General features: G+C 48.5%; 2 protein-coding genes across 3 annotated transcripts in view; one reads left to right on the plus strand and one right to left on the minus strand.

The window, feature by feature from the left end:
- Nucleotides 1–3,303, plus strand: part of LOC125424985 (phosphofurin acidic cluster sorting protein 2-like) — a 176,477-nt gene extending 173,174 nt beyond the window's left edge. For both annotated transcript variants that reach the window (XM_048482436.1, XM_048482443.1), the window contains 3 exons: nt 377–600; nt 780–893; nt 1,155–3,303. In XM_048482436.1, the coding sequence (XP_048338393.1) occupies nt 377–600; nt 780–893; nt 1,155–1,270 (454 nt within the window). In that variant the 3' untranslated portion in view covers nt 1,271–3,303. The remainder of the gene's footprint in view (nt 1–376; nt 601–779; nt 894–1,154) is intronic.
- A 1,764-nt stretch (nt 3,304–5,067) lies between these two features.
- The window catches only part of LOC125425003 (cullin-9-like), a 30,606-nt gene continuing 12,316 nt past the window's right edge, over nt 5,068–23,357 (minus strand). The window contains 23 exon segments of the mRNA XM_048482452.1: nt 5,068–6,806; nt 6,893–7,089; nt 7,288–7,393; nt 7,905–8,050; nt 8,756–8,927; nt 9,063–9,303; nt 9,532–9,689; nt 10,019–10,201; nt 10,956–11,071; nt 11,376–11,439; nt 11,441–11,502; nt 11,600–11,705; nt 11,708–11,786; nt 12,129–12,325; nt 12,661–12,756; nt 13,448–13,553; nt 13,950–14,121; nt 14,229–14,319; nt 14,609–14,836; nt 18,104–18,209; nt 18,704–18,929; nt 19,263–19,471; nt 19,793–19,986. Coding sequence (XP_048338409.1) covers nt 6,513–6,806; nt 6,893–7,089; nt 7,288–7,393; nt 7,905–8,050; nt 8,756–8,927; nt 9,063–9,303; nt 9,532–9,689; nt 10,019–10,201; nt 10,956–11,071; nt 11,376–11,439; nt 11,441–11,502; nt 11,600–11,705; nt 11,708–11,786; nt 12,129–12,325; nt 12,661–12,756; nt 13,448–13,553; nt 13,950–14,121; nt 14,229–14,319; nt 14,609–14,836; nt 18,104–18,209; nt 18,704–18,929; nt 19,263–19,471; nt 19,793–19,986 — 3,549 coding nt within the window. The 3' untranslated portion in view covers nt 5,068–6,512.

A 23,357-nucleotide genomic window follows, 5' to 3' on the forward strand; every position in this document is an offset into this window, starting at 1 on the left:
GCTGTTGTGGGAATGGAGGGGGCAAGGGCTCCTCAGAAGTAAAGAATCAGGGAACTGAGCTATGCCATCAGCTGAAACAGTACAGAGTTGCTGCAAACTGTAAGGGAATACAGTTTATACGTTAGAATGCTTTCCTATATTAAAAACTTTGCCCATTCAAAAAATAGCATGTCACAGTGAATGGTACGTTAGAATCGTTCGCTACATTCCTAGTTTTCTGTATCTGGGTAATTTTTATATGGGACATATAAACGTGAGACACCCCTTCTCCTTGCTGTTGGAAGTGCAACACTCTGGAAGGAGCTACACCACACACCACACTGCTGATTGCATCTTGGCTCAGAGTTGTCATAACTTGTTTTTTATCTCCCTCCAGCTCTCTGAGTCCTGGTGTGGAAGTGATGGGTTTACAGGTCGATTACTGGACAGCTCAGGGGCTGGAGAAAAGAAAAGAGGCTGATAAGCGGGAAACAGGCATCAAGAATACCCTGAAAAGCAATTTCCGCTCTCTCCAGGTCAGCCGCATCGCCGGCTCCGGCGAGCTGGCCCCGCCCAACACTATGGCCATGACAGTGGTCACCAAGGAGAAGAACAAGAAAGGTATCAGACTGCAGCATCAGTCCACTTCTGTCACTCCATTGGAGCTTTTTTCCCTCCACAGGCAGATTTGTGGCCTGCTCTTCCTATATTCTGAGGAATAGGCCAGAACTCTGTGAGCTTGTTCGCCTGTTGCTTGGCTGTGTTTCTGTTATAAAAATCTATTGTGTTGTTCTTGACAGTGATGTTTCTGAGTAAGAAACCGAAAGAGAAGGACTTGGAACCCAAGAGCCAAGTGATAGAGGGGATCACACGCCTGATCTGCACAGCCAAGCATCAAAACACCATGCTGCGTGGTGAGGCCTTCCCCCGTATGCAGGGCCTGCCCTGGCTTAGTGGTGGTCCTTTCCCTGCATACCTTGTAAGACCCTGATCCCCACAGTCCCTCCCCTGCCCCCAGTATTCCAGAAAATGCCAAATGCCTTCGGTCTTCTCACAGAGAGTTTTAACATAATCTGGTTCCTCTCAGGATCTGCTCCCCAGCTGTGAGACTAAGCACTTCCTCCCATGTTCATTCCTTCCAGCCCCTGAATATCTTTCTGTCTCCTCTCTTACAGTTTGTATCGATGGTGTGGAGTGGAACGATGTGAAGTTTTTCCAGCTGGCTGCGCAGTGGCCAACACACGTCAAGTATTTCCCAGTTGGCATCTTCGGCTACACAAAGAGCGTGTGATGAACCAGAACAAAGTGGGCATCCTGGAAAGACTGGGGCTGAGCCGCACAGAACGGAGAGAACACCCAGCTCTGTTGCTTCTGCTGATGACTGATTTGCCCAGTGCTGGAGCCCAAACCTGGCTGGGGCCCTGCTTGCTCCGTTTGCCCCAGGCAAGGAGCATCCCGATTTGCTTTATGTCTCACCCATAAATTTTAGTTTAACATAAACTTGGGTCCTAGGGAAATGCAAGAAAGATAAACCAAGCTTCTCCTGAACTCGAGACTAGAATGCCAGACTAGCCTTCTCCGATAGGGGGTCAAGAGTGGAGGCGGCGGAGGGGATTGTACAGCTCCCCATCAGGCTTTGTGGCAGTGTTGGCTGGGGACCCTTCTCCCCTTTTTGTGACAGGCAAGAAAGGGGAAGCTGGTTTCTTGACATGCTGCTATTTTGTGACTGCTCAAGTAGGGAATATTGTATTAGCGTCCTCCTCTAGGGTTGCCCAGCCAGGTTCTTCCAGTTGCACTGTGGGCAAGCTGGATCTTTGCCCACAAGGGCTGCTCTGCAGGCACATCTAACAGAATTTACAGGGGGCTACTGGGGCTTAGTTAGTATCCCATCTCCTTTGGATATGAAGCAGCTTGCTCTGTCTCTGCTAAACTATTTGGCCTCTCCCTGTTGCGATAGGACTGATGGTGTTCAGCTTCATACTCTTGGAATATGTGCAGGAGTCAACACAAGAGATGCTGATATTGCCAGGAAATTGGCATCAGGGACAGGGGCTTCTGTTTCAGCAGCAGGCTGTGAGCTGCCGCACATGGTTTCTATTGTGATTCAAGCTGAGAGAGCGGAAAATGGCAGCAGCTTTTCCTCTGCAGCAGCTTTGGCCACTTGAGGAAGTGTCAGCACATCACTGGCAGGCTTCAGAGCAGCATTTGGTCCAAGACCTGCTACAATTCAGCAGGCAGGATGGGACCAACTGTTGCAGCAGCGGAAGGGCGAGATGACGAGTTCTTTGCTATTTTAAAGCACAGTAAGCTGCCTTTTGAGGGAACAGCAGAGAAGTTCAGATGAGTGCCCTTCAGCTAGAAACAGATGAGAAAAGCATACTTCCCCTCAAACTCTTATTTTCTACCTTCATAGAGGGTTGGCCGGGGGCGGGGCGGGGGGGATAGTAGCCCTGACCCTTTCCTCCCCCCACAGTGGCTGTACTTCCATCGTGTGTTGCCAGTGCATGTTCGCTTGTGTGTAACAGCACCTCTGTGTCTCCTGTCCGGTGCCAGGAAGTCCTGCTGCTCCTGCAGGTTTGGGGCCGGGCCCCTCTGCCATACTTCAAGCTCCAGCATGGAAGGTGGCCTTCTGTAACAGAAGTAGCTGGAGTCATACACTCCGTTTGTAGCCAGTGCAAGCTCCTAGACCAGCACTTCTTTCAAACAGCTCCAAGGCCAGTCCTGGGAGCTGTAAGCTGAGCCAAGCCCCACTCCTTGTTGAGCTACCATGGTAGGTTACTTACAGTGTCCAACGGACAAGGCGGGCAAATGGGAGTCACAGTAGCAGTATCAGGTGTAATGAACTGTAGGATGCTGTTCCAAGACAAGGACAGTCCCCTTTCTCCTCTTAAAAACGTGTTCAAGTGGCTTCAACAAGACAGCCAAAAATCACAGGAAGGTGTCATCAGGGTAGACTTCATGTGGCAGCTGCTGGTGCCTCCTTGCCCACCTTGACTGGATTTACACATACCCACTTCCTCCCCCTGCCCCCGCTCCCCAAACAAAGCAGGCTCCAAGGCTAGAGCCTCGGCTTCCCTGGAGCTCATGCCACTAGAACTGCCAAACCAATCAGCCCCCCTCCCCCCGCCTTGAAAGTGTATCCTACCGAACTCAGAGACCTAAACTGTGGTATTGCGCCTGCCTGGCAGACGCAGCTGTTCGTGGTTAGGAGAGCAGGGATGGTGGGTGAACCCCATTTTTTACAAGATTCTATTTTTGTTAAAACTTTAATGTAAGGTTGCTTTTGGGATTAATTTTAATAAATTAATGCTGGTACCATTGTGACCAGGTGTCTGCTTGGATTTGTGCATCAGTTTCAAATGTCATCTGTCTGTTTATTCATGCTTTAGGGGTTGGAATCCATCCAAAGAACGACGGAAATTGTTGAATGAGCTCAAAGCAGTGATACTCAGTAGCCAGACATGGCTCTTTGACAGGCTGCACGTGGCTCCTCTGAGGACCATCTCTCTGATGTAGCACCCACCCTGTGTTTCAGGAATGTGGGCAAGACTGTTGCCTGGTGGGACTTGTGATTGGCAGGTGGTTCCCACTTGGAAACAGCTGTTGCTGCTAAAGGGACTGGAGTTGGCTACAGTGCGAGCCTCATGCCAGGAATGGTAGTAAAGGGCCCGTTCTTTCCAACAGCCCACCAACCCATTTCTGTAGCCTCTACATTCTCATCCCTGCATGCAAACAGCTGGCTACAGCGAAAAGTACAACTGCTTCTGCTGCCACTACTAGGAAAAGAGCAAGCCGGTCGGCCACAAGGGGGTTTTATCCCCTTTATCCTCCAGGTGCAAAGGCAGCTTCACCTAAGCGGCTGTGTATCGGCTGGACAGAGAGTGAGAAGGCAAAGAGGGAACTATAGAAGGAAGTACAGTGCGCATGCTTCTTACAAAGGGAGGCTTTCACAATGCTCATGGCTAGCCTACAGCAGAATTCAGCAGTAGGAAACCTGAACACTCTCTACTTCCCCAGCTGCCTTTGTAGTCTCTCTCTGGCATGAGGGAAGCTTCAGATTTGGAGCAGACTCAAGAATGGTTATCTTATGTCATGACTAGACAGAAGTCCACCATTGGGCCATTTCTGATCCATCTGGTAACATCACAGCCTGATTATTAGGCAGACTATGTTCACACGGTGATTTGCCATTGTCTTCTCCAGTCATCTACACTTTACCCCCCAGCAAGCTGGGTACTTTTTTTTACCAACCTCAAAAGGAAAGCTTTTGGAAAGCGGAGTCAACCATGAGCTGTCTACCTGAAACCAACTTCTGTCAGGATACTACCTAGGTTATGAGCAGATCTTTGATTGTAGTACTGCAGCTTACTACTATGCACTACAAGGCTCTATACTCCTTACTACTCTATTAAAGTGGGGGAGGGTGTCTGCAATCCTGTGTAAACAAAATATGAGTGGTATGTACAAATGGCCTCCTGGCTTGTGTTGAACAGCTGCTGCATATGGGGTTGGCATAACTGGCCATGTGGATACTCCACTGATTACATTAAGATCAAAGGTACTTGCATGGGAATATCAATGACAGATGGTGGTGAAGCTGCCTTGTAATGTTCTCCTGAATTGAGCTCAAGGTATTTATGAAAATAAATGCAAAGAGGGAAGCTGTAAGCTGGCATAGGTTGTGTAGGCTCCAAATGCTGACCATCCAACCACCAGCCTTGGAATGGTAAAAAGCAACTGAACTGAGTTGCTTAAATGAGACAGATAGTTCATGCTGTGCTTCATGCACTTTCTGTCTTTAATATCTGGAGAAAGTTATATGGTTGTGGATTTTGGACTACAGGGGAAAAGAGCATGCTGAGGGGGAAGAAAGGGGGTAGCACTGAAGATAGGCCACAACCAAGCAGAGAACAGGAATATGGCTTCAGCATTACCATTAAGGACTATGATTCCAGCAGTATTATTAAGGGAGAAACCTTCTCTCACATTTTTCAGCCACTCAGCCAATAGACAGAATAGACAACTGTACCAGGAAAAGCGGTATTTGAGCACACCCTCTCCAAAATGAACCGATAGTTGACACCTGCAGCGCTCTGATTTTTTTAATTCCTTTTTGCACTTTACAATGTAACGAAGCACATCACACTGACCAGTTCATCGTTTACATCTGCCCACCGCACAAGTGGGCACCTGCTGCCACTAATCCTGAAATAGCCACAAGCAGCACACCCATCTTTTGGGGTGAGTTCTAATCATGGTATGATGGCAAATAGTTTAATCCATAGCTCCCTCAGCACATACCAAAGGTTCATAGAGTGCTAAGGCACTGGCACTTTACTCAGGCAACCTCTACATCCAGAGCCGTAAGGAGCCCAACCCTGGTTGGGAATGGGCGGGATATAAATTTATTAAAGCAATAAATAAATAAAAATAACAGGAAATTTCTGTATCCTAATGTTAGGAGGCAATATAAGCAAAGTCCTCTGTGCCACTGTTGACCCTCAAGAGTAACCAGTAGGGTACTGTGAGAGAAAGGTTGCTGGACTAGATGGACCACTAGTCTGATCCTGCAAGCAGATTCTAATCTGGAGAACTGGGTTTGATTCCCCACACCTCCATATGAAGCTTGCTGGGTGACCTTGGGCCAGTCACAGTTCTCTCAGAACGCTCTCAGTCTCACTTGTCTCACAAGTTGTCAGTTGTGAGAGGCAAAAGAAGTTGACTGTAAGCCACTCTGAGTCTCCCTAAAGGTAGAGAAAAGCAATGTATAAAAACCAACTCTTCTCATCTGATGTTCTTATAAGCCACATCTTCTTTTGCTACACTCATGCGATGTTGCATCCATTAGGGTGGTATGTGAGTGGCTGAATAATGGCAAAGGATGCTTAAAGAAATCCTCTCTGGCTTACCAGACTGGTAAGGACAAACTGGTAAGAAATGGGTTCAAGGATGCTCAGTGAATAGAAGTTTCAGCTCACTGAGTCACCAGCCTTGGCCAGCAGGAAGATGAATCTGCAAATGGATCAGCACTGCTCCTCCCTTAATGCCAGAGGCATTAATCAGAGAATGTGCTCCTGGGGACCAGAAAGGGATCATCCATCAGACATTCTGTGTAAGGAAAAGGGGAGGGGATGACCAACCTTCAGTTTGCTACTCCAAAAATAAGGCAATCAGAAATTTTCCTTCCTCTTCTTTATCAGAGTTGCTTGGATTTTAGATCCAAAAGCTACTTTGGACATTCAAGGGAGGCTTGTGTTGCTTTCTGCGTTCTCTAGCACCAACTTTGTTTACTTATTCTGCCGTGTCAGACATGCCAACAAGGCATTAAAAGAGAAGGTGGACAACCACTGGGCAAGGCACCCAGCAGGGAGCAGGTATTTGTCATGAAGCTTGTGCTGCTGGCCCAACACTACACCATTTACTGAAATCACTTGTGGCAACCAGAAGCAAGAGCCACAAGTTGGACAAGTCTGCAGTTATACTCTGAAGCAAAAAGCCCTGCACACAGGTCCACAACAGGCAAGCGGCCGGTTCTACCTGAAGGTGGAGAAAGTCTGTCTCTTCTCTACACAGGGCACGATGGGCACTTTCTTGATCTGGACAGTCTGAAATGCTACTTGAGGCTGGCTCTTTGGTAATACAGGAGACGGGAGATCAAGGGAAGCACACTCCAGGAGCTGGGGCCGCTTGTCCTGGCGCTGGATGGAGCCCTGCTTCAGCAGATGCTGAATGCAAGAAAGGACATCTGTGCTGCTGCTGCTGCAGCAGCAGTAGTTCAAGAACTTTGTTGCAGAGTCAGAGTCCAATTTCTGGCAGCCATCAATCACCTGGGAAGAGCGCAAAGAGTGAATTAACATCCCTTGTGGGTGCCAACGGAACTGAACTGCAAAGACAGATTCCTGGCACTCCATACCTTGAACACAAGCCTGTCAATGTGTATTGCCTTCTCTGCTTTGAGGATCTGAATGATGAGGCCACAGATAACGCTCCTTCTCTTCTCCAAAGCACTACCCTCATTCTGCACCACATTCAAATATGACTGTTTTGGTAGCAGGACCAAGTGGTGGCCAGAAAAGTGGGCCAGCATCTTCTCATTCAGCCTCAGTACACCTAGTGCAGGAAAAGGGAGGGCTTCAGATTAGCAGGGCTAATCCAGTTTCCTGGATTCTGTGTGAGATGTGAAAATTCTGCACACTGCCACTCCAGCAGGGCCGGGCAAGCTAAGTGCTCCACAGAAATTGCTATCAAAATCTCACGCCCCACTAAGCCAGGGGCATGTCACCTTCCCTTTCACTCCTCCATAATTACCCTGGTTCTGGATCAAAAGCTCCTTTTCCAACAGAGGTTTCAGCGCATGAGAAAGGAGGGCCAGGGAGAGACCTGTAGCGTGTAACAATGTCTCCAGAGGAACCTCCTAGGACCAACAAAAACAGGGAGGGGGGATTAATGTGGCAAGTAAGAGATCTTTCAGAGTCAGGAAATCTTAGGGAATTTGCAACTCTCTTTCCAAAGATGGTAGGCAGATGGGAATTAACGAAGGGTATGTTTTGCAGTGACTTTTGCTGTTCTAATCTCAGCCTTCATTTCCAAGCCTGATGCCAAAGCAGCAGAAGTTCATGCACAAAATACCATTCTTTAATTCCCATCCTCATGCCTTTTGGGAGAGGGAGTTCCAAATTCCACAAGATGTTGCAAGTTTTACAACAAGACCGGTGCAAGATTTGTGTAACTCAGAAAAGGGGCAGAGTGGATTTAACACAAGGACACATCCTGCGTGACCACATCTTGCATGAATAATTTTGCATGTTGCAGAACATAGGTCTCCACGGTGAAAATCCACAGGGATTTGGTTATGGAATGTGTTCTGTTTTACAAGTTACAGAAAACCAGAAAGGCAATGAAGAGAGAATGAAGGCAAACAGAACCTCAGCACTGTTGAAGCACAGGAGGATGTACATCTGCAGGGTGGACACATGCAGGGTGCAGCCCTGGAACCACAGCTCTGCATTGCCCAGCCATGTCCACTGTAAACGCCGTGGCTTCGTGTGCTCCAGCCCAAAACGGCTCTGACCTGAATGAGAAAAAAGTTTGAGTCGGGGAGAAGGCCACTAGTGGGCTCATGCTTCCCCACACCCCCACTGCCCACAGTTCTCCAAGCCCTCAAAGTCCAGGCTGAACTAGATCCCACAAATGATGCGTCGTCTGAAGCTGTCTCACACCACCAGACTGTTGATTGCTTCAGTTCCCGTCATCTACTCTGCCTGGCTGTAGCTCTCCCAGGCCTCAGGGACATCCTCTGTCCATCTAACCAAGTTCCTACTCACAAGGCTGAAATGGAGACTTGCTACATGCGCTCTGCCACTGCTTTATGGCCCCTTTCTGTGACCAGGCACCAGCTCTTATCACACAACGGCCTTCAGGGTGACTGGCCAAAAGGGAAGGGTAGACAGATGACAAGAAAGCCATTCCTCCATGGCTGGGCTAACTCCCCTCCCAACAGCACAACAGCTTCTCTCTTCCACTATGCAGGGGCAGGATACTGCCCTGGCACCAACACACCATGTGTGTGCGGGGGGGGGGGAGGGGGGGAGGTCAGTCCACAAGATGCCACAATGAGCCACTCCTCTCAAAAGATAAACCTTCAACACTGCCTTTCTAGACCAGTTTAGTTTTGGGACGCGTCCTCATTCTACAGACACCACTGATTTGTCCATTATCAGCCAAGCCCAAGGAAGGCAGAGGGATCCTCCCAACACTCTGATAGGCCCACACTCACTCTGGGTATAGAAGTCAGCAAACTTGCCCAAGTGCTGACTCAGGGATGGTGGGAAAAACCGCGCAGGCTCCTCCAGGTAGCAGAGCGGGGAGACGGTCCAGCAGCGGGGCGACAGAGCCAGCACCTTCACCTCCGGCTCTTCCTCCTGGCTGTTCGGCTCCTCTTCCATTACCTGGGAGACCAACAGAGCCAGTGTCCAGACTGTGGGGCTGAAGGGTCCAAAGGCCCTGACTGGGGAAACATTTTGGGGAAGAGGACTTGGCAGCTGAGGGTCTTGGCAGAGTCCCCCCCCCCCCGCTCCGCTCACCTCTCCCACCTCTTCCTCCTCCTCCTCCTCGTAGTTCCCGCCCTGATCCAGTTCCAGCAGATGTTTGTCCAGCTGCTGCAGCTGGAAGAGGTGGAACTGCTGCTGCTGCTCCTCCAGCTCACTCAGGTTCTTCAGCATCTGCTGGGGGAAGCGGTTGGGGAAGCAGAGCCCGATGTGCTCCACCACAGCACTCTCCAGCCACGTCTTGCCCTGGGACAGCAGCCGGTCGCCCAGGTAGTACCTGAAGAAACAAGGAGGACCTTCTGCTCAGCCCCACGGGCCCTGCTGCCAGGCCTGGACCACACACCGTTTCCCTCCCATATCCCCCCCCCCCCCCGCAAAGGAATCCCAATCCCTGAATCAGTCCCCATTCGCCCCATGGAGGTGTTTGGCCATGCCCCATGCCCTCCTCCTCCTCCCCCCCACCCCCACCTTCTGCTTCTCCTCCCTGCCCTCACAAAGCCCTCACCGGTAGAAATGCTCAAAGGTGTTGGCAAGTTCCAGGCCGGACAGGAAGAGGACAGGCTCCAGGCTCCTCTGCAGGCACCGCAGGGTCTCCACGTTGCCCGAGTCTGCCCAGCTCTTTTGGATCCACACATCGATGTAACGGGCAAACTGCTCGCTCACCTGGAGGGCACAGACCAGGGGAAGCCGGATGAGCCAGGAAGAGGCTGGGGAAAGAGCTCCTCCCACAAAATAAGCAGGAAGAACGCCACAGAAGGGACTGGTACAATTTCCCTGGGGCCCAGGAGGAGAGACACTATGTGACCAGTCGGTGCTCACTTCTGGGGCCTGGAGAAGGCAGAGAAACCTCTGGGGATGCAGGAGGCAAGGGAAGGTTGCTGGCCAGGCCTGGCACAAGGGGCCTCAGAGGAGACCACGGCCAGGGCCAAGTTCACTCCTCCCAACTGCTGAATTCCCCCTGGGAGAGGCGCAGTCCCTTGCTGCCAACTCACGTGCATGGCTGTCAGGAAGGAGAGCTGCAGCAGCCCCCCCGAGAAGCCCTGGCGCAGAGCAAGCATGAAGCACATCTGCTGCCCAAAAAGCTCCTCCATGGCTGTGCGGAGGCGCCGGTAGATGTTGCAATATTTCTCCACAAAGTCAGGGTCCTGCCAGGAGGATTCCAGGAACTGCTTCACCTGGGCAAACGGCAGAGGGAGAGGCAAACCTGTTAGCAGCCCAGGAAGGCTTTCTGAAAGTTCCCAAGACCCTACCTGTTCAGCAAGGCTTCTGCAGGGGGCAAACAACAACCGCCAGTCCATAATGTCAGATTTTATGACAGTTCTGGAAACAGGCAAACAAAACTGCCAGTTTTATTGTGACTGGGGATTTTCATTGGTTCTTTTCTATTGGCTTTCGCCCGGGAGGCCCACAGAAGAAATCCCAACAAGGTCGAGGAAAAGAACCTTCAAGCGTTAATCAACAAGGCCCAGCTAGGTCAACAGGGTCATCTGGTCGACTGGGCGAACCTAGGCAATCGCCTTTGGTGGGCGCCAAAAAGGCCAGATGCAGCCCCAGAGGCGGCCGGGTCCAGAGAGGGAGCCAAATCAGCACTCCTCCCAGGCGTGTCTGCCAGGCCTACTCAGAACTACGTCCCACACAGGCCCACTATGTTCAATGGGATTTACCCCCCAACCCTCATGGCTGCAGCCCTCAGAATCAGCCCCATCTGTCAGCCTTGGGGTTTCCGATCTCCTTCGCAGGGCAGAGAAAGGAACATCCCCACCCCTTACCCCCACAACACACGAACAGGGCGCCAGTGGGAGTTGAGAAGGGGCCAACATGAAAACTCCAGCTTGCACCCACAGGCAGTCGGTGCATCTGGGCAAGAGTCGTCCCCCATTCCCCCACCCCCGGGAAAGCTGAGCACCGCATCCCCCCACCAGCAGGCACCTGTTGCTGGACCACCCCTTTCCAGCACTGTGTGATGCCAGTCGTGCTGCTGGGTTTCTTCTCCACGGGCTTGGCAGCCCCGGAACTCGATTCCTTGTTCTTTCCGTTCTTCCCATCTGCAAAGTGGGCATGACAGAGTATGAGCAGGCAACAGTGCAGCTGACACACACCTCGGTCTTACTGGGCCTTGAAAACTTGGTGGGAGGCTCTGAGTAAAAATGGGGGCTCCCTTCTGACAGCCACAACCACGTGCCCCGCTCCCCTAACCCACCCACAAACTATCTTCTTGCTCCTGCTATTTTGGATGCACCCACCCTTCAGGGACTCCCCACCACCGCTACCCTCCCTTGTTCTGCTCCAAAGGGAAGACCCACCCTCTCTGCTGCCTGTCTGCCCACCCAATGGGATGGTGGCACTCACTGGATTTCACAGGGGCCTTCAGCTCCTCGGGCTCAGGGCTACTGGAGTCCACGCAGGCACCAACAGGTGGTGCTCCAGTGCCCGCCGCGACGCCAGGAATTGAAAATGGCGGCTCGTTTCTTGGCCACTTGTGGCTGCCTTCAGGAGTTCTCTCCAGATATTGGCTCCTGAAGCCAGGACCAGAGGAGCTGATGCCACTGGAGTCTAGAGGGGCAGGGAAGAACACAAGTCAAGGGACGGGTTAGCCCGTATTTGACGGACAAGGGGCCTGCGCCAGGAAGGAGAGCCCGTACCTGGAGAGGTGATACTCTGCACCAAGGGAGTGATCAGGGGGCATCCCAGCAGGTCTTGCCCAAGGCCTCCGGAGCAGCCTCTCATCGGGCTCGGGAAGGAAGAGATCGGGCAGAATTCCTGCTTTACGTGGGGCGCCATGAGCTGCTGTTCAGCCCTGCCGCAACATTAAGAAGGTGCTGTGTGAGCTACTACTGTGGAGAAAAGCCTGGATAACTCCTGGCTGCTGGCACATCTGAAATTGGAGAAGGCACGCACAAGGCAAGAGGTGGAGCACTTACAACAGCCCATGCAGGGTATGGATGCTTAGGACAATAGTGCGGCTGGGAATCGCCACTTGACCAGGGAACATCTGTGCCTGTAAGGCTGCTAAGGTCTTCCTGTTCATCCCGTGGCCTGAGAACACCATGTGGGTGGGACCCCTCCCTTCCTGGCACCTAGGCATGAGGCTCTTAGAGCAACTCCCTGATCCGCAGAGGATACCTGTTGAAGAGCTGCAGCAGTTGCCTGCGATCTTCTGAGATTTCCTGACACCAGGTGTGCGCCTTAGTGTTATAGAAGAGGAACGTGCGCCGGCACAGCTGCTCCTTGAAGATGGGCCAGAAGGTGGGCTTGGGGCCCAGCACCTCGATGCCATGTACACGTGTGTCAATGCCACCCTATGGAAAACACAGGACTTGTGTGTGTAAAGTGCCATCAAATTGCACCCAACTTATGGGAATTCCATGGGTTTTCAAGACAAGAGATGTTCAGAGGTGGTTTGCCATTGCAGAGCAGTCCTGGACTTCCTTGCTGGTCTTCCATTCAAACACTACCCAGGGCTGACCTGGCTTAGCTTCAGATATCTGATGAGATTGGGCTAGTCTGGTCCATCCAGGCCAGGGCCATTGGACCCTTACTTGGGCCAGTAATGCTGGCAGGACTGCTGACAGCCAAAGATAGGCAGGTCTAGGTTTCTTCCCACCTAACTGCTTTAAGATATACATCCTCCTACCTGCTGACAGCGCTTGATATTAATCTGTATGACTGGCCAAAAACAACTCATGTTCTCCAAGAGGGTCACTCTGCTGGCTGATGGTGGGACATTTACCTGTTGGGTCAGAGGCATTATAATTACCAACATGCATGACAAAGTGATATTATGAAGGCAAGCAAGGGGCTTTAAATATGTACAGAGGCCCACCATTTCTGTGGAGGAGAAGCTACATCAGTTTTGGAATGAGAAATCTTTGGGGCATGCTGCAACAACTTTTACAGCCTTCCACAACACCAGCACAGAGATGTGAATGCCAAGTAAAAGGGCCAAGGCTTTTGTATATGCAAAGCAATCTAGAGTCACCATACTGCTGTGGATTGTGAAGCATTTGTTCAGCATAGCACCCATTCTTTTCCCAAGGCTGCATCTGAAAAACCAGGTGGGGAAGCAGCGTTTGTACAATTCTATGTTTCTCAACCAGGTGAGATTCCTTCATCCATCAATCACAGGGAGGCATTTGCTGTTAACTGATTCCCAGCATCCATTGTGCCTGCTGAACAAAGGTCCAACAAGCTTTTAGGCCACAAACTTATTTCAGAATTTCAAAATGTAGGTGAGTGACCAACAAAAGGAGGGATAATTAAAAACAACAACAATATTCTAACAGCAGGTAGAGTTTCACAGGGCCTCCAAAGGAAAGGAAAGCACTAAAAAAACGTGCAGTGTCCCTCACAATAAGGCAAGGCAAGCAGATAAACTGTGTGCTCTGCAATTTCTGGGCATGAAGACAGGTCACGGCACTGACCATGTTGAGCCTGGTGCTGATGCTGGAGGCGCTCTCCCCTCCCATGACCGTAATGCGGGCTGGCATGTAGCTGGAATCCTCACTGGACACCAACAGAGACATCTTCCTGAATGAGAAGAGAACAGTGGACTTTGGAGTCATAGTCAGGCCCTCAATGAAACTCTGACACTCTCTCCAAACAGGAAGGCACAACAGCCTTGTTTCTTAAGAACCGACACATCTGGCTTGACAAGAAAGCTAGTTCTATACCGTTGCTGTGTTTCTCTTGGTCCCAAAATGACATGAGAAATCCCAACAGAAAGCCATGCCGGAGCTGAATATTCCAGCAAAGAACGATTGTTTCAGCACTTTGCCTGTTGGGGGCACAGCCCATTTCAGGCTAATGAGCAGAAATGTCACCTTTTTTCAACCCCACATATTACAGGGGCTTAAAGTACCCTTCACTCATCAAACCCAACTCCCAAATCTCGTCTTCCCAGAGGCTGCTGCTAAATCCACTCACTGGACTATCACTCCACGATGCAGATAGACATTAATGTAGTGGGAGCTGGTGCTGCCATTAGATTCCCAGAAGGTCTTGGGATTCCCATCCACCAACTTGCTGGCCTGGTGGGGGTTAGAGGAAACTTCCATTCTCTCCCAACACTTGTCTTCCTTGACTTCCAAGCTGCAGCCTAAGTAAGGGAGAAACTGCAAAAGAACCTGAGCTTGGCAAGCGGGGTGGGGTGGGGCCCTAAAAAATAAAATCATTTTGACCTTTAAACCGTAAAAGGACACTCACCTTGACAAAGATTACGCAGGAATTCATCAAAGAGCGGGATGGTGATAGGCTGATGGCTCCGCCGGTGTTCATCTATCTGACCCAGAGCTATCTGTAAGTAAGGGAGGGCAGGGAACAGAGAGTCAAAGGTTTCACATGAAGGCATTAAAGTTCTAGCCAGGCATGACCAGTTTTATACATTCAAACCTTGTGTGAAACTGGAGTGGGATAGGGAGTCTGTTTCTATGCCAGTCTCCTCCTACTGCCTCAGTTCATTTGTTCTGGTCTCCTCTGGATGCAGCTAATTCTCAGCTCAGCCTTCTACATCCCCTCCTGCACGTGGCCTCTGGCTACCTGGCCTCTGGTCCCAGACCAGATCTGATAAAGTATACTAACTTTACCTGGATGCAGCCAGCCAGGATACTAGATGTCATCTTCTTATACAGGTTGGCATATTTCTCATAGTTGCTCATGAGATCCCTCAGTTCAGTTACCAGCAGCACATGGGAGCTATGTTTCTCCAGGACTTTGGTCAAGGCTTCCTTAGCACCCCTACAGCACATCATGACAGCACAATCTTTATCAAGGGTGGCGAGATAGTACAGGAAGCTGATAAACTTCTGAACAATCTGTGAACAAAGGAGAGGTGGTGTTGTCCATCTGAGCAACAACAGTTTGGGGAACTTTTTTTTTTTTTTTAGCAAATCACGTCTCTCTATCTCGACCTTCTTTTCCAGTGTTCTTTTTCTGAATTGGCCAGTGTGTATTTATGTCAGGGATCACACTAAAGAAGGCAAAAAATGCTTCCTTTAAAGAGCAAATGGGGAAGAGGAGGATTCTAAGAAATGAATTTTATATTGCAAATCCATATCAATATGAGAAACCACTTCATACTGTCAGGCTGCTTAAGCCTGTACAGCCTACTCTGTCAAGCACAGGCTCCCCAAAACTGTTAAAAGAGAACATTTTAATTAGACAGGCTAGGGATTGGACCTAAGATCTTCTGCACACAAACCAAATCCTCACTATTATGCTACAGCCTGCGTAGGCACTATCACACAATACAGTGAGCTAATGGGCAGCCCCATTCAAAGGCCCGGGCGGCTGATGTGGCGCTGCAGCTGCTTCCAGCAACGTTGGGAAGAAAAACAACAACAAAACCTCCCTGGCACTGGAAAGCAGGGGCGAACCTAGGCAAACTGGAGCCCGGGGACAAAACCTGAGTTTGGCGCCCCCACCCCCACCCCCCGGCGAATGGGAGCCACCCTCCCCCACCATGAACAAACAATTATTTTTTGCACCAGCTCACAAAACACCTCCCACTCCCAGCAAAACATACATGGCTCTCTCCCCACCAACTCTTTTCCTAATTTTCTAATCACAACAACCCTATGAGGTAGGTTGTTAGCCTGAGAAACAACTCCAAGCCAGTGCAAGTGGATATTAAGCATGTAAACCTCTCACAAACCACCCCCAGCAAAACATTTACCAAACAAATGTCAGTATCATCTCTCCTAGAAACACCTCCAGTGGAATCCACCCCCAAACAGCATTACTTTCTAATGGTGTACTTAAACTAGGGAGCTCAGATTCTTCTTTTAAATCCACCTTAAAGGGAGAATCTGGGGTCTCCGATTAAAACAAGAATTGAAAGTGATGCTTTGTTTGAGGGTGAATTCCTCCCCCTCCCTAGAAACAACATCACTTTTGAGGGTTGGAGATTTTAGATGAGAAACAAATACCAGATTCAGCCAGAATCTATGGGCAAATTTGGAGCACATACTTGGGAGCAAAAAGTGTCCCAGATTCATGTCCTGCCCAAATATGAACGAAATGTGAGATGCAAGGTATTTGGGCTTTTGGGGGGGTATTTTTTGGTGTTTTTCAGCCTGCAGGAGGGCATTTTTTAAAGCTAAGCGGCACTCAATGATTTCAGGGCATCATCCAGAGACTGCCCTGATGATATCACTCCTAAGTTTAGGATGTTTGGTTCAGAGGAAGCAAGAGGATGGGCACTCAAATGGAATGCCCCCCATCCCCATTGTTTTCTGTAATGAGGAGCTAACAGGAGGTGGGACTACCCATTTGAGGGATCATAACTTTGCTCCCCCCTCTGAACCTAACTTCATAGGCTTGAATACTGGGCATCCTATAGAATAGTTACCAGATGATACCCCTGAAATTCCTTTTGGTGTCACTAGCTTTAAAAAAATACACCTTACAGGCACCCCAAAGAAAGTTGCCCAAGATTCTTTTGTTTTGCAGTGACTTTGCCCAATTGTAGCCAATGGGGCCTTCTGAAGGCTGGCTGCACATTTCTGAAGATAGAGGCACCAGACTTTCAAGGTGGCTCCAGGAAGCCCTCCCGGTAAGCTATCCAGGCATAGAGACCTTTGCTTCCTGAGGGTTCAATTTTTATGGGCCCTCAAAGGCTTTATTTTGTTTCCTGCTCATGAAGCCTGCGGGCTGAGTTCTCTCAGAACTTTCTCAACTCTACACTCCAGAAGCAAAGCTCACCAAGCTTGATGCTATTACCGAAGGCCTCTTGAGCCACCTTGAAAGTCTGGCTCTATCTTAAAAAATGTGTGGTCAGTGCTTACACACCTCAAAGAAATTCCCCAGAATCTGCCAGGCTCTTCAGCAAGTCTCTATGGTGGGGCATTATTTTCCCACCATAGACTTCTAATGCTTTCTGTTATGCCCAGCTGGTGCTGTGGTAGAGGTTTCAACAGGAGGCAATGTGGTAGTGGTCTTGCTCTGGGTGGGGGCACTAAAGTTTGCCTGGGATAGCCGAATGCTGTGGGCATCAGGTTCACCTTCAACTTGGTGCCCACAGCATTTTAGCAAATTTGGTTGGTTCCTTTCAGGAGACTCACACCAGCAGCCCTGTGGCAGGAAATGCCCCCACCTGAAGAGCAAGACCCTACCACAGTGCCTCCCAATTGAAATCTCTACCACAGAGCCATCTGGAGCATGGAAACAAAATAAGCCTTTGGGGGGGTCCATAGAATTGAACCCTCAGAAGCAAAGGTCTCTCTATGCCTAGATGCTATTACAAGGAGCGCCTCCTTGAGCCACCTGAAAGTCTGGAGCATCTATCTTCAGAAATGTGCAGCCAGCCTCAGAAATTCCCATTGGCTACAATGGAGCAAAGTCACTGCAAAACAAAGAACTTTGGGCAACTTTCTGTGGGTGCCTGTAAGGGTGTATTTTTAGCTAGTGACACCAAAATTTCAGGGTATCATCTGGTAACTATTCTTATGATGCCACCCAAGTTTGGTGAAGTTAGGTTCAGGGGGGAGCAAAGTTATGGTCCCTCAAATGGGTAGTCCCAATCTCCTGTTAGCTCCCATTGAAAACAATGGGGATGGGGGCATTCCATTTGGGCGTCCATAACTTTGCTTCCTCTGAACCAAACATCACCAAACTTGGGTGGTATCATCAGGACAGTCTCTGGATGGTACCCTGAAAATTTGGTGTTGCTAGCCCTAAAAATGCGCCCCCTGTAGGCCAAAACGTAAAAAACACTAAAAAAATTAAAAATCACACAAACGACCCTGAAATGGTGGCGCACCCCCACGTGACCAAATGGGGGGCGCCCGGGGACATAGGGTACCCCCTGTCCCTAGGCAGAAACACCACTGCTGGAAAGCCCCCACTGGGCTTAATGGGTACCAAAAAGATGCCATAAGTCCAAAGCCCCAGGCACCAGCATAGCAGAGGCAATGGCCAGGTGGAAATCAAGAAACAAATATTGCTTCGTGTTATGCAAAATTGTATTGATGTATTGATGTCCAAGACCCACTACTATGAAACCCATGGAATTGCTACATATAATGGCATTGGGCTGGCTGCTTTGAAGTGGCTATTGGTTCCCACTCACACCTCTTCCCTACCTGTCTATTGTTTATGTGGGCACTCATGGAAGACAAACAGGGTTCGATGCAGTCATGCCAGGGCACTTTATCCCACCATGGACTATTCAAACAGTCATCCAAAAGCCTGAGCCAAAGAAGAAGAGTGTTAGAAGAGGAAAGAATGAAGGATGGGCTGAAAACAGACATGCCAATAAAAACAGCTCAGGGAAATTCGGCTCTTCATGGAATGGTATCTCCAGACTTCTGAAGAGCAGCGGTGGCTAAATGGTGGAGGAAAAGGTCCCACATTCAATCATCAGCATCTCCAGTTAAAAGGACTAGGTATTAGATGATGTGAAAGACCTTGACCAGAGACCCTGGAGAGCTGCTGCCAATCAGAGTAGAAAATATTGACCTTGATGGACCAATGCAGTAACATAGCAAAAGGCAGCTTCATGTGTTCATTGGGACATGAGGCTCTTCATACTCCATCTCAATGGCTTTAAGATTTAACTCCACTAAGCATGATCACCTTTGTTGACGGCAACGCCTTAGAGATTCTCAGCCTCATAGAAAGTTAAACCTAGCACCTCACGCGTACAACACAGGTGCTCTTCCGCTGACCTACATGAGACTTACTTTACTGCTCCCAGCATCACATCCTTCTCAGATGCCACTTGTGTCAAGTCTCTGAGCAGCATCGTATTTATGAAAAACTCATAACTGTTTTCTTCAGGGCAGGCACCCATGCCCCGCAGACAGCACTCCAGCGCTGCCACCATCTCCTTGGAAATGCTGCTCTCACGCAGGCTGCTCAGCAGTTCTGTAACATCGGTCTCCTTGAAGCTGATGGAGGCTGCAGAGTCTGGTTGCGGAGAGACAATATTTGAGAGAACTTTACTGCAGTAAAGGTTGGCTGTTTCTTTTCAGAATTTTCATGCATTTCTGAGATTCCTGAAAAACACCCTGCAGGGCAGTAATATGCAATCACCCCTCTCCAACACAATCCCCAAAAATGCAATTGAAAAGGCAGGAGTACTAATCAAAAGTGACAATAAGAATGGTAACAATGAGAGGGTAACTATATTAATGAGAGCATGGATGCCAGCCAACCATTTTGATGCAACCAACAAATTCAGATTTGATACTGCCAGCAGTACAGGCAGGATCTGACCAGTAAGGCTGGAGAATGCCCTACCTGCGTTCTCCTGGCTCAGGGTCAGCTTATGCTCCGCCAGGCGGTTGAGCACTATTCGCGCCAGCATCTCATTGGAGCTGTGTCCTGAGCGGCAGCAGTTCTGTAGGACTGAGTAGAGGTCACAGTTTCCCAGCTGCTCTGCCAGGCCCTTGTGATTGTTGATCAGCATGTTCAACACCAACAGCCCGTTTTGCACTGCTGAAGAAGCCCTGCGGAAAGAAGGGGAAAAGGGTCCGATAGGCAATCACCACTGCACTGGGCAAGGGGAAGCATGAACAGAAGAGCAACAGTTCAAAGAACTGTTCAAGGGGCCAACACCACCACCGGCCAGCTCCAGAGTTCATCAATCTAAGCAGCAGTAGACGAGGAGCCTATCGGATTGTCTCTCAGCAAGGAGGAAGGAGCTCTGAGAGGATGGTGGACCAATCCTGCATGGATTCCTCACCCAGGAAACTCAGTAGAAACAAGACTACTCATGTGGGCTCACTTTAGCCTCACAGATGGGTTTTCCTCTAATCATTTACTCTTACCCAGGTGTGGTCAACATCTTCCCAACAGCAGCCGGGATGGCACAAAGCAAATTGTCAGAGTCTTTGCTGGAAGCAGAGCCAGTGCTGGCGAAGATCTCAAGCATCATCTGGGCATCAGAATGGTTTAGAGGGTAGGACTTCCCACTGGCACCTGGAAGCTCATAGTACCCAACACCCAACAGTACCTTCAGTACCTTAAAGTCAAAGACAGCAGTTCAGTGGCAGGGAGAAGGCAGCAAGAATAAAATCATTAGAGAAGTACAATTCTCAATTTCCCTATTATTCTTTGTTTTCATGATATACATGTGCTCATTTCAATTTGTGCATTTTGTTTTTATTCTAATTGGTTTCAAATGAGATAATAATCCAGGCTTGTGGCACTGGCAAGCCATGGCACTGAAATACAAGCAGAAAGAACCTCTCTCTTCTCTTGGTGTCCCCATGAAAAATATAATTTCCGGCACTGAAAGGACAATATGCCCAGGGTGTATATCAAAGTGCAGCACTTACAAACATAAGGACAGTCCTGTTCAATCAAACCAGTGGCCCATCTAGTGCAGCATCCTGTCTCATATAGTGGCTAACCAGTTACTCTGAAGGGCCACTATCAGGGCATGGAGGCTCCTGATTTTGTTTCCTGGCCCTGAGATTCAGAGACTGACTGCTTCAGAGGGTGCAGGTTCCCATAAGCAACCTTGGCTAGTAGCCACAATAGACCAGTCCATGAATCTATCAGTCATCCGATTCCCTTTTAAAGCTTCCTATACCTGTGACCATCACTGCATCCCGGTTCACCAGGAAAATATGGGGTACAAAGTAAAAATTAAATCCTCTGGCAGTAAATTCCATAATTCAGTCACTCATTGCATAAAAAAGTATGTCCTTTCATCCATCCTGAATCTGCTGCCCATCAACTTCATTGGATGCCCTCGAGTTCTAGTATTTTATGAGTGGGAGAAAAAGTTATCTCAGTCCTTTCTCTTATCTTATTTGTTCTATTATATTTCAGGATCTGTAAGATCAGTGCACAAACAAACTATTAATAACAATATTAATGATTAATATGAATTAAGCCCCCTGTAAAAGTGATTTGTATTATAAATTTTTATTTTGTCTTTCTATTTTATATTTCTTAACTTGCATAAATAAATAATTAATAATAATAAAAAGAAATGCAGATGGTTCTAGCCAGAAGAAGGATGATAGGCTATCGAGTTTCTGGAGGCCAAAGTAAAGAGCAACTATTTCCTGCAGACAGGGAAGAAAAGAAAGTCTCTGATGGGGGGGGGGGGGGAGGGGGTGAGCTAAGAGAGATAATAAAACTCCTGAGTACACTGAAGAAGCTCCCTAAGGGCACTTTCAAACAGGATGCTTAATCAACTTGGCTTCTGATGTCTAACATTTCTTTTCATAATCTCAGATACCTTAATGGGCAATTAATATTGTCCCATCTTTTATGGTGGTTTTATCCATTAAAAAAACTGGTAAAATCCATGTTTAATTTCCCTTGCACTTCTGATTTATGGCAGGCGGTGTATTGCAATGTCTGGTGTGCTTCTAAATGCACTGCCTCATTTTTCTGCCTTTTGGCCACTCTGCAATCTTGGCTTTTGTGGCAATGAAGTCATTGCTTTCCAACTTGTCCCTTTAGAATACTTTTATGTTAATTACTTGTTTCTGTTAGCGTTTAAATACCCTTCCTCTTTCGCACATGGTGAGTTTCCCTTGATAGTTCTCCTGTTTGTTGGCTCAAGAGCTACGTTTCCCTGTAAATTTGATCGGTCTCCCTACCCAGCTCCATGGGTTTGGTTTTTTTAACAACATTGTAACAGTGCACAGAAACGAGGGGGAAAGGATGTGGAGAACAAACTTGCTGCTTAAAATAATGGTATGTGGATATAGCACAATGTTTTACAAAACAGACCAAAAAACCTGAGCACCACAGAAAAATGTGATGTCATCATTTTTAATTGATGTCTGAACATAAAAATTCCTACCTTGATTAAAAATCTGATGGGGCAGAAACAGATACAAATTGGGATAAGGCTGCAGTGTGAAAGTGATGTTCATTTTCTCAGGTTCTTAGCCACTCTCACGCCTGGGCTCCCATCTTAACTCCAATAAATAGTCACATGGAACTGGACTGAACAGGGGATAACTTCTAGATACTGAAACTAAGGCAATGATTTTTTTAATTTATAGCGCTTATCTCTCTGTAGGGACATGTAGAGTCAAGGTTTAGAGGACTGCATGTTACAGACATTTATTTTTGCCCTTGCTCAGTCTGTTGTGTTTTCATATGCAGCGTGCACTTTTTATTTTATTAAACTTTTCATTTTCCATGCAGCTAGTCTAATTTCTGTAACCCATGTAAAACCCCTGTGCAGTCCATAAGAACATAAGAACAAGCCAGCTGGATCAGACCAGAGTCCATCTAGTCCAGCTCTCTGCTACTCGCAGTGGCCCACCAGGTGCCTTTGGGAGCTCACATGCAGGATGTGAAAGCAACGGCCTTCTGTGGCTGTTGCTCCCGATCACCTGGTCTGTTAAGGCATTTGCAATCTCAGATCAAAGAGGATCAAGATTGGTAGCCATAAATCGACTTCTCCTCCATAAATCTGTCCAAGCCCTTTTTAAAGCTATCCAGGTTAGTGGCCATCACCACCTCCTGTGGCAGCATATTCCAAACACCAATCACACGCTGTGTGAAGAAGTGTTTCCTTTTATTAGTCCTAATTCTTTCCCCCAGCATTTTCAATGAATGCCCCCTGGTTCTAGTATTGTGAGAAAGAGAGAAAAATTTCTCTCTGTCAACATTTTCTACCCCATGCATAAATTTATAGACTTCAATCATATCCCCCCAGACGTCTCCTCTCCAAACTAAAGAGTCCCAAACCCTGCAGCCTCTCCTCATAGGGAAGGTGCTCCAGTCCCTCAATCATCCTTGTTGCCCTTCTCTGCACTTTTTCTATCTCCTCAATATCCTTTTTGAGATGCAGCGACCAGAACTGGACACAGTACTCCAAGTGCGGTCGCACCACTGCTTTATATAAGGGCATGACAATCTTTGCAGTTTTATTATCAATTCCTTTTCTAATGATCCCCAGCATAGAGTTTGCCTTTTTTACAGCTGCCATGCATTGAGTTGACATTCCCATGGAACTATCAACTAAGACGCCTAAATCCCTTTCCTGGTCTGTGACTGATAGCACTGACCCCTGTAGCGTGTATGTGAAGTTTGGATTTTTTGCCCCTATGTGCATCACTTTACATTTTGCTACACTGAACTGCATTTGCCATTTCTGAGCCCACTCACCTAATTTATCAAGGTCCGTTTGCAGCTCTTCGCAATCCTTTGTGGTTCTCACCACCCTACATAATTTGGTATCATCTGCAAACTTGGCCACCACGCTACCCACCCCTACTTCCAGGTCATTTATGAATAGGTAAAAGAGCACTGGTCCCAAAACGGATCCTTGGGGGACACCAGTCCAAGCATACTCAAAGAAGAAAAGAGAAGGGGCAGAAGTTAAACCCTACTCTCCTAGTGTACTCAGCTAAATGT

Source organism: Sphaerodactylus townsendi, linkage group LG01, assembly GCF_021028975.2.
Source record: "Sphaerodactylus townsendi isolate TG3544 linkage group LG01, MPM_Stown_v2.3, whole genome shotgun sequence".
Lineage (NCBI taxonomy): Eukaryota > Metazoa > Chordata > Lepidosauria > Squamata > Sphaerodactylidae > Sphaerodactylus > Sphaerodactylus townsendi.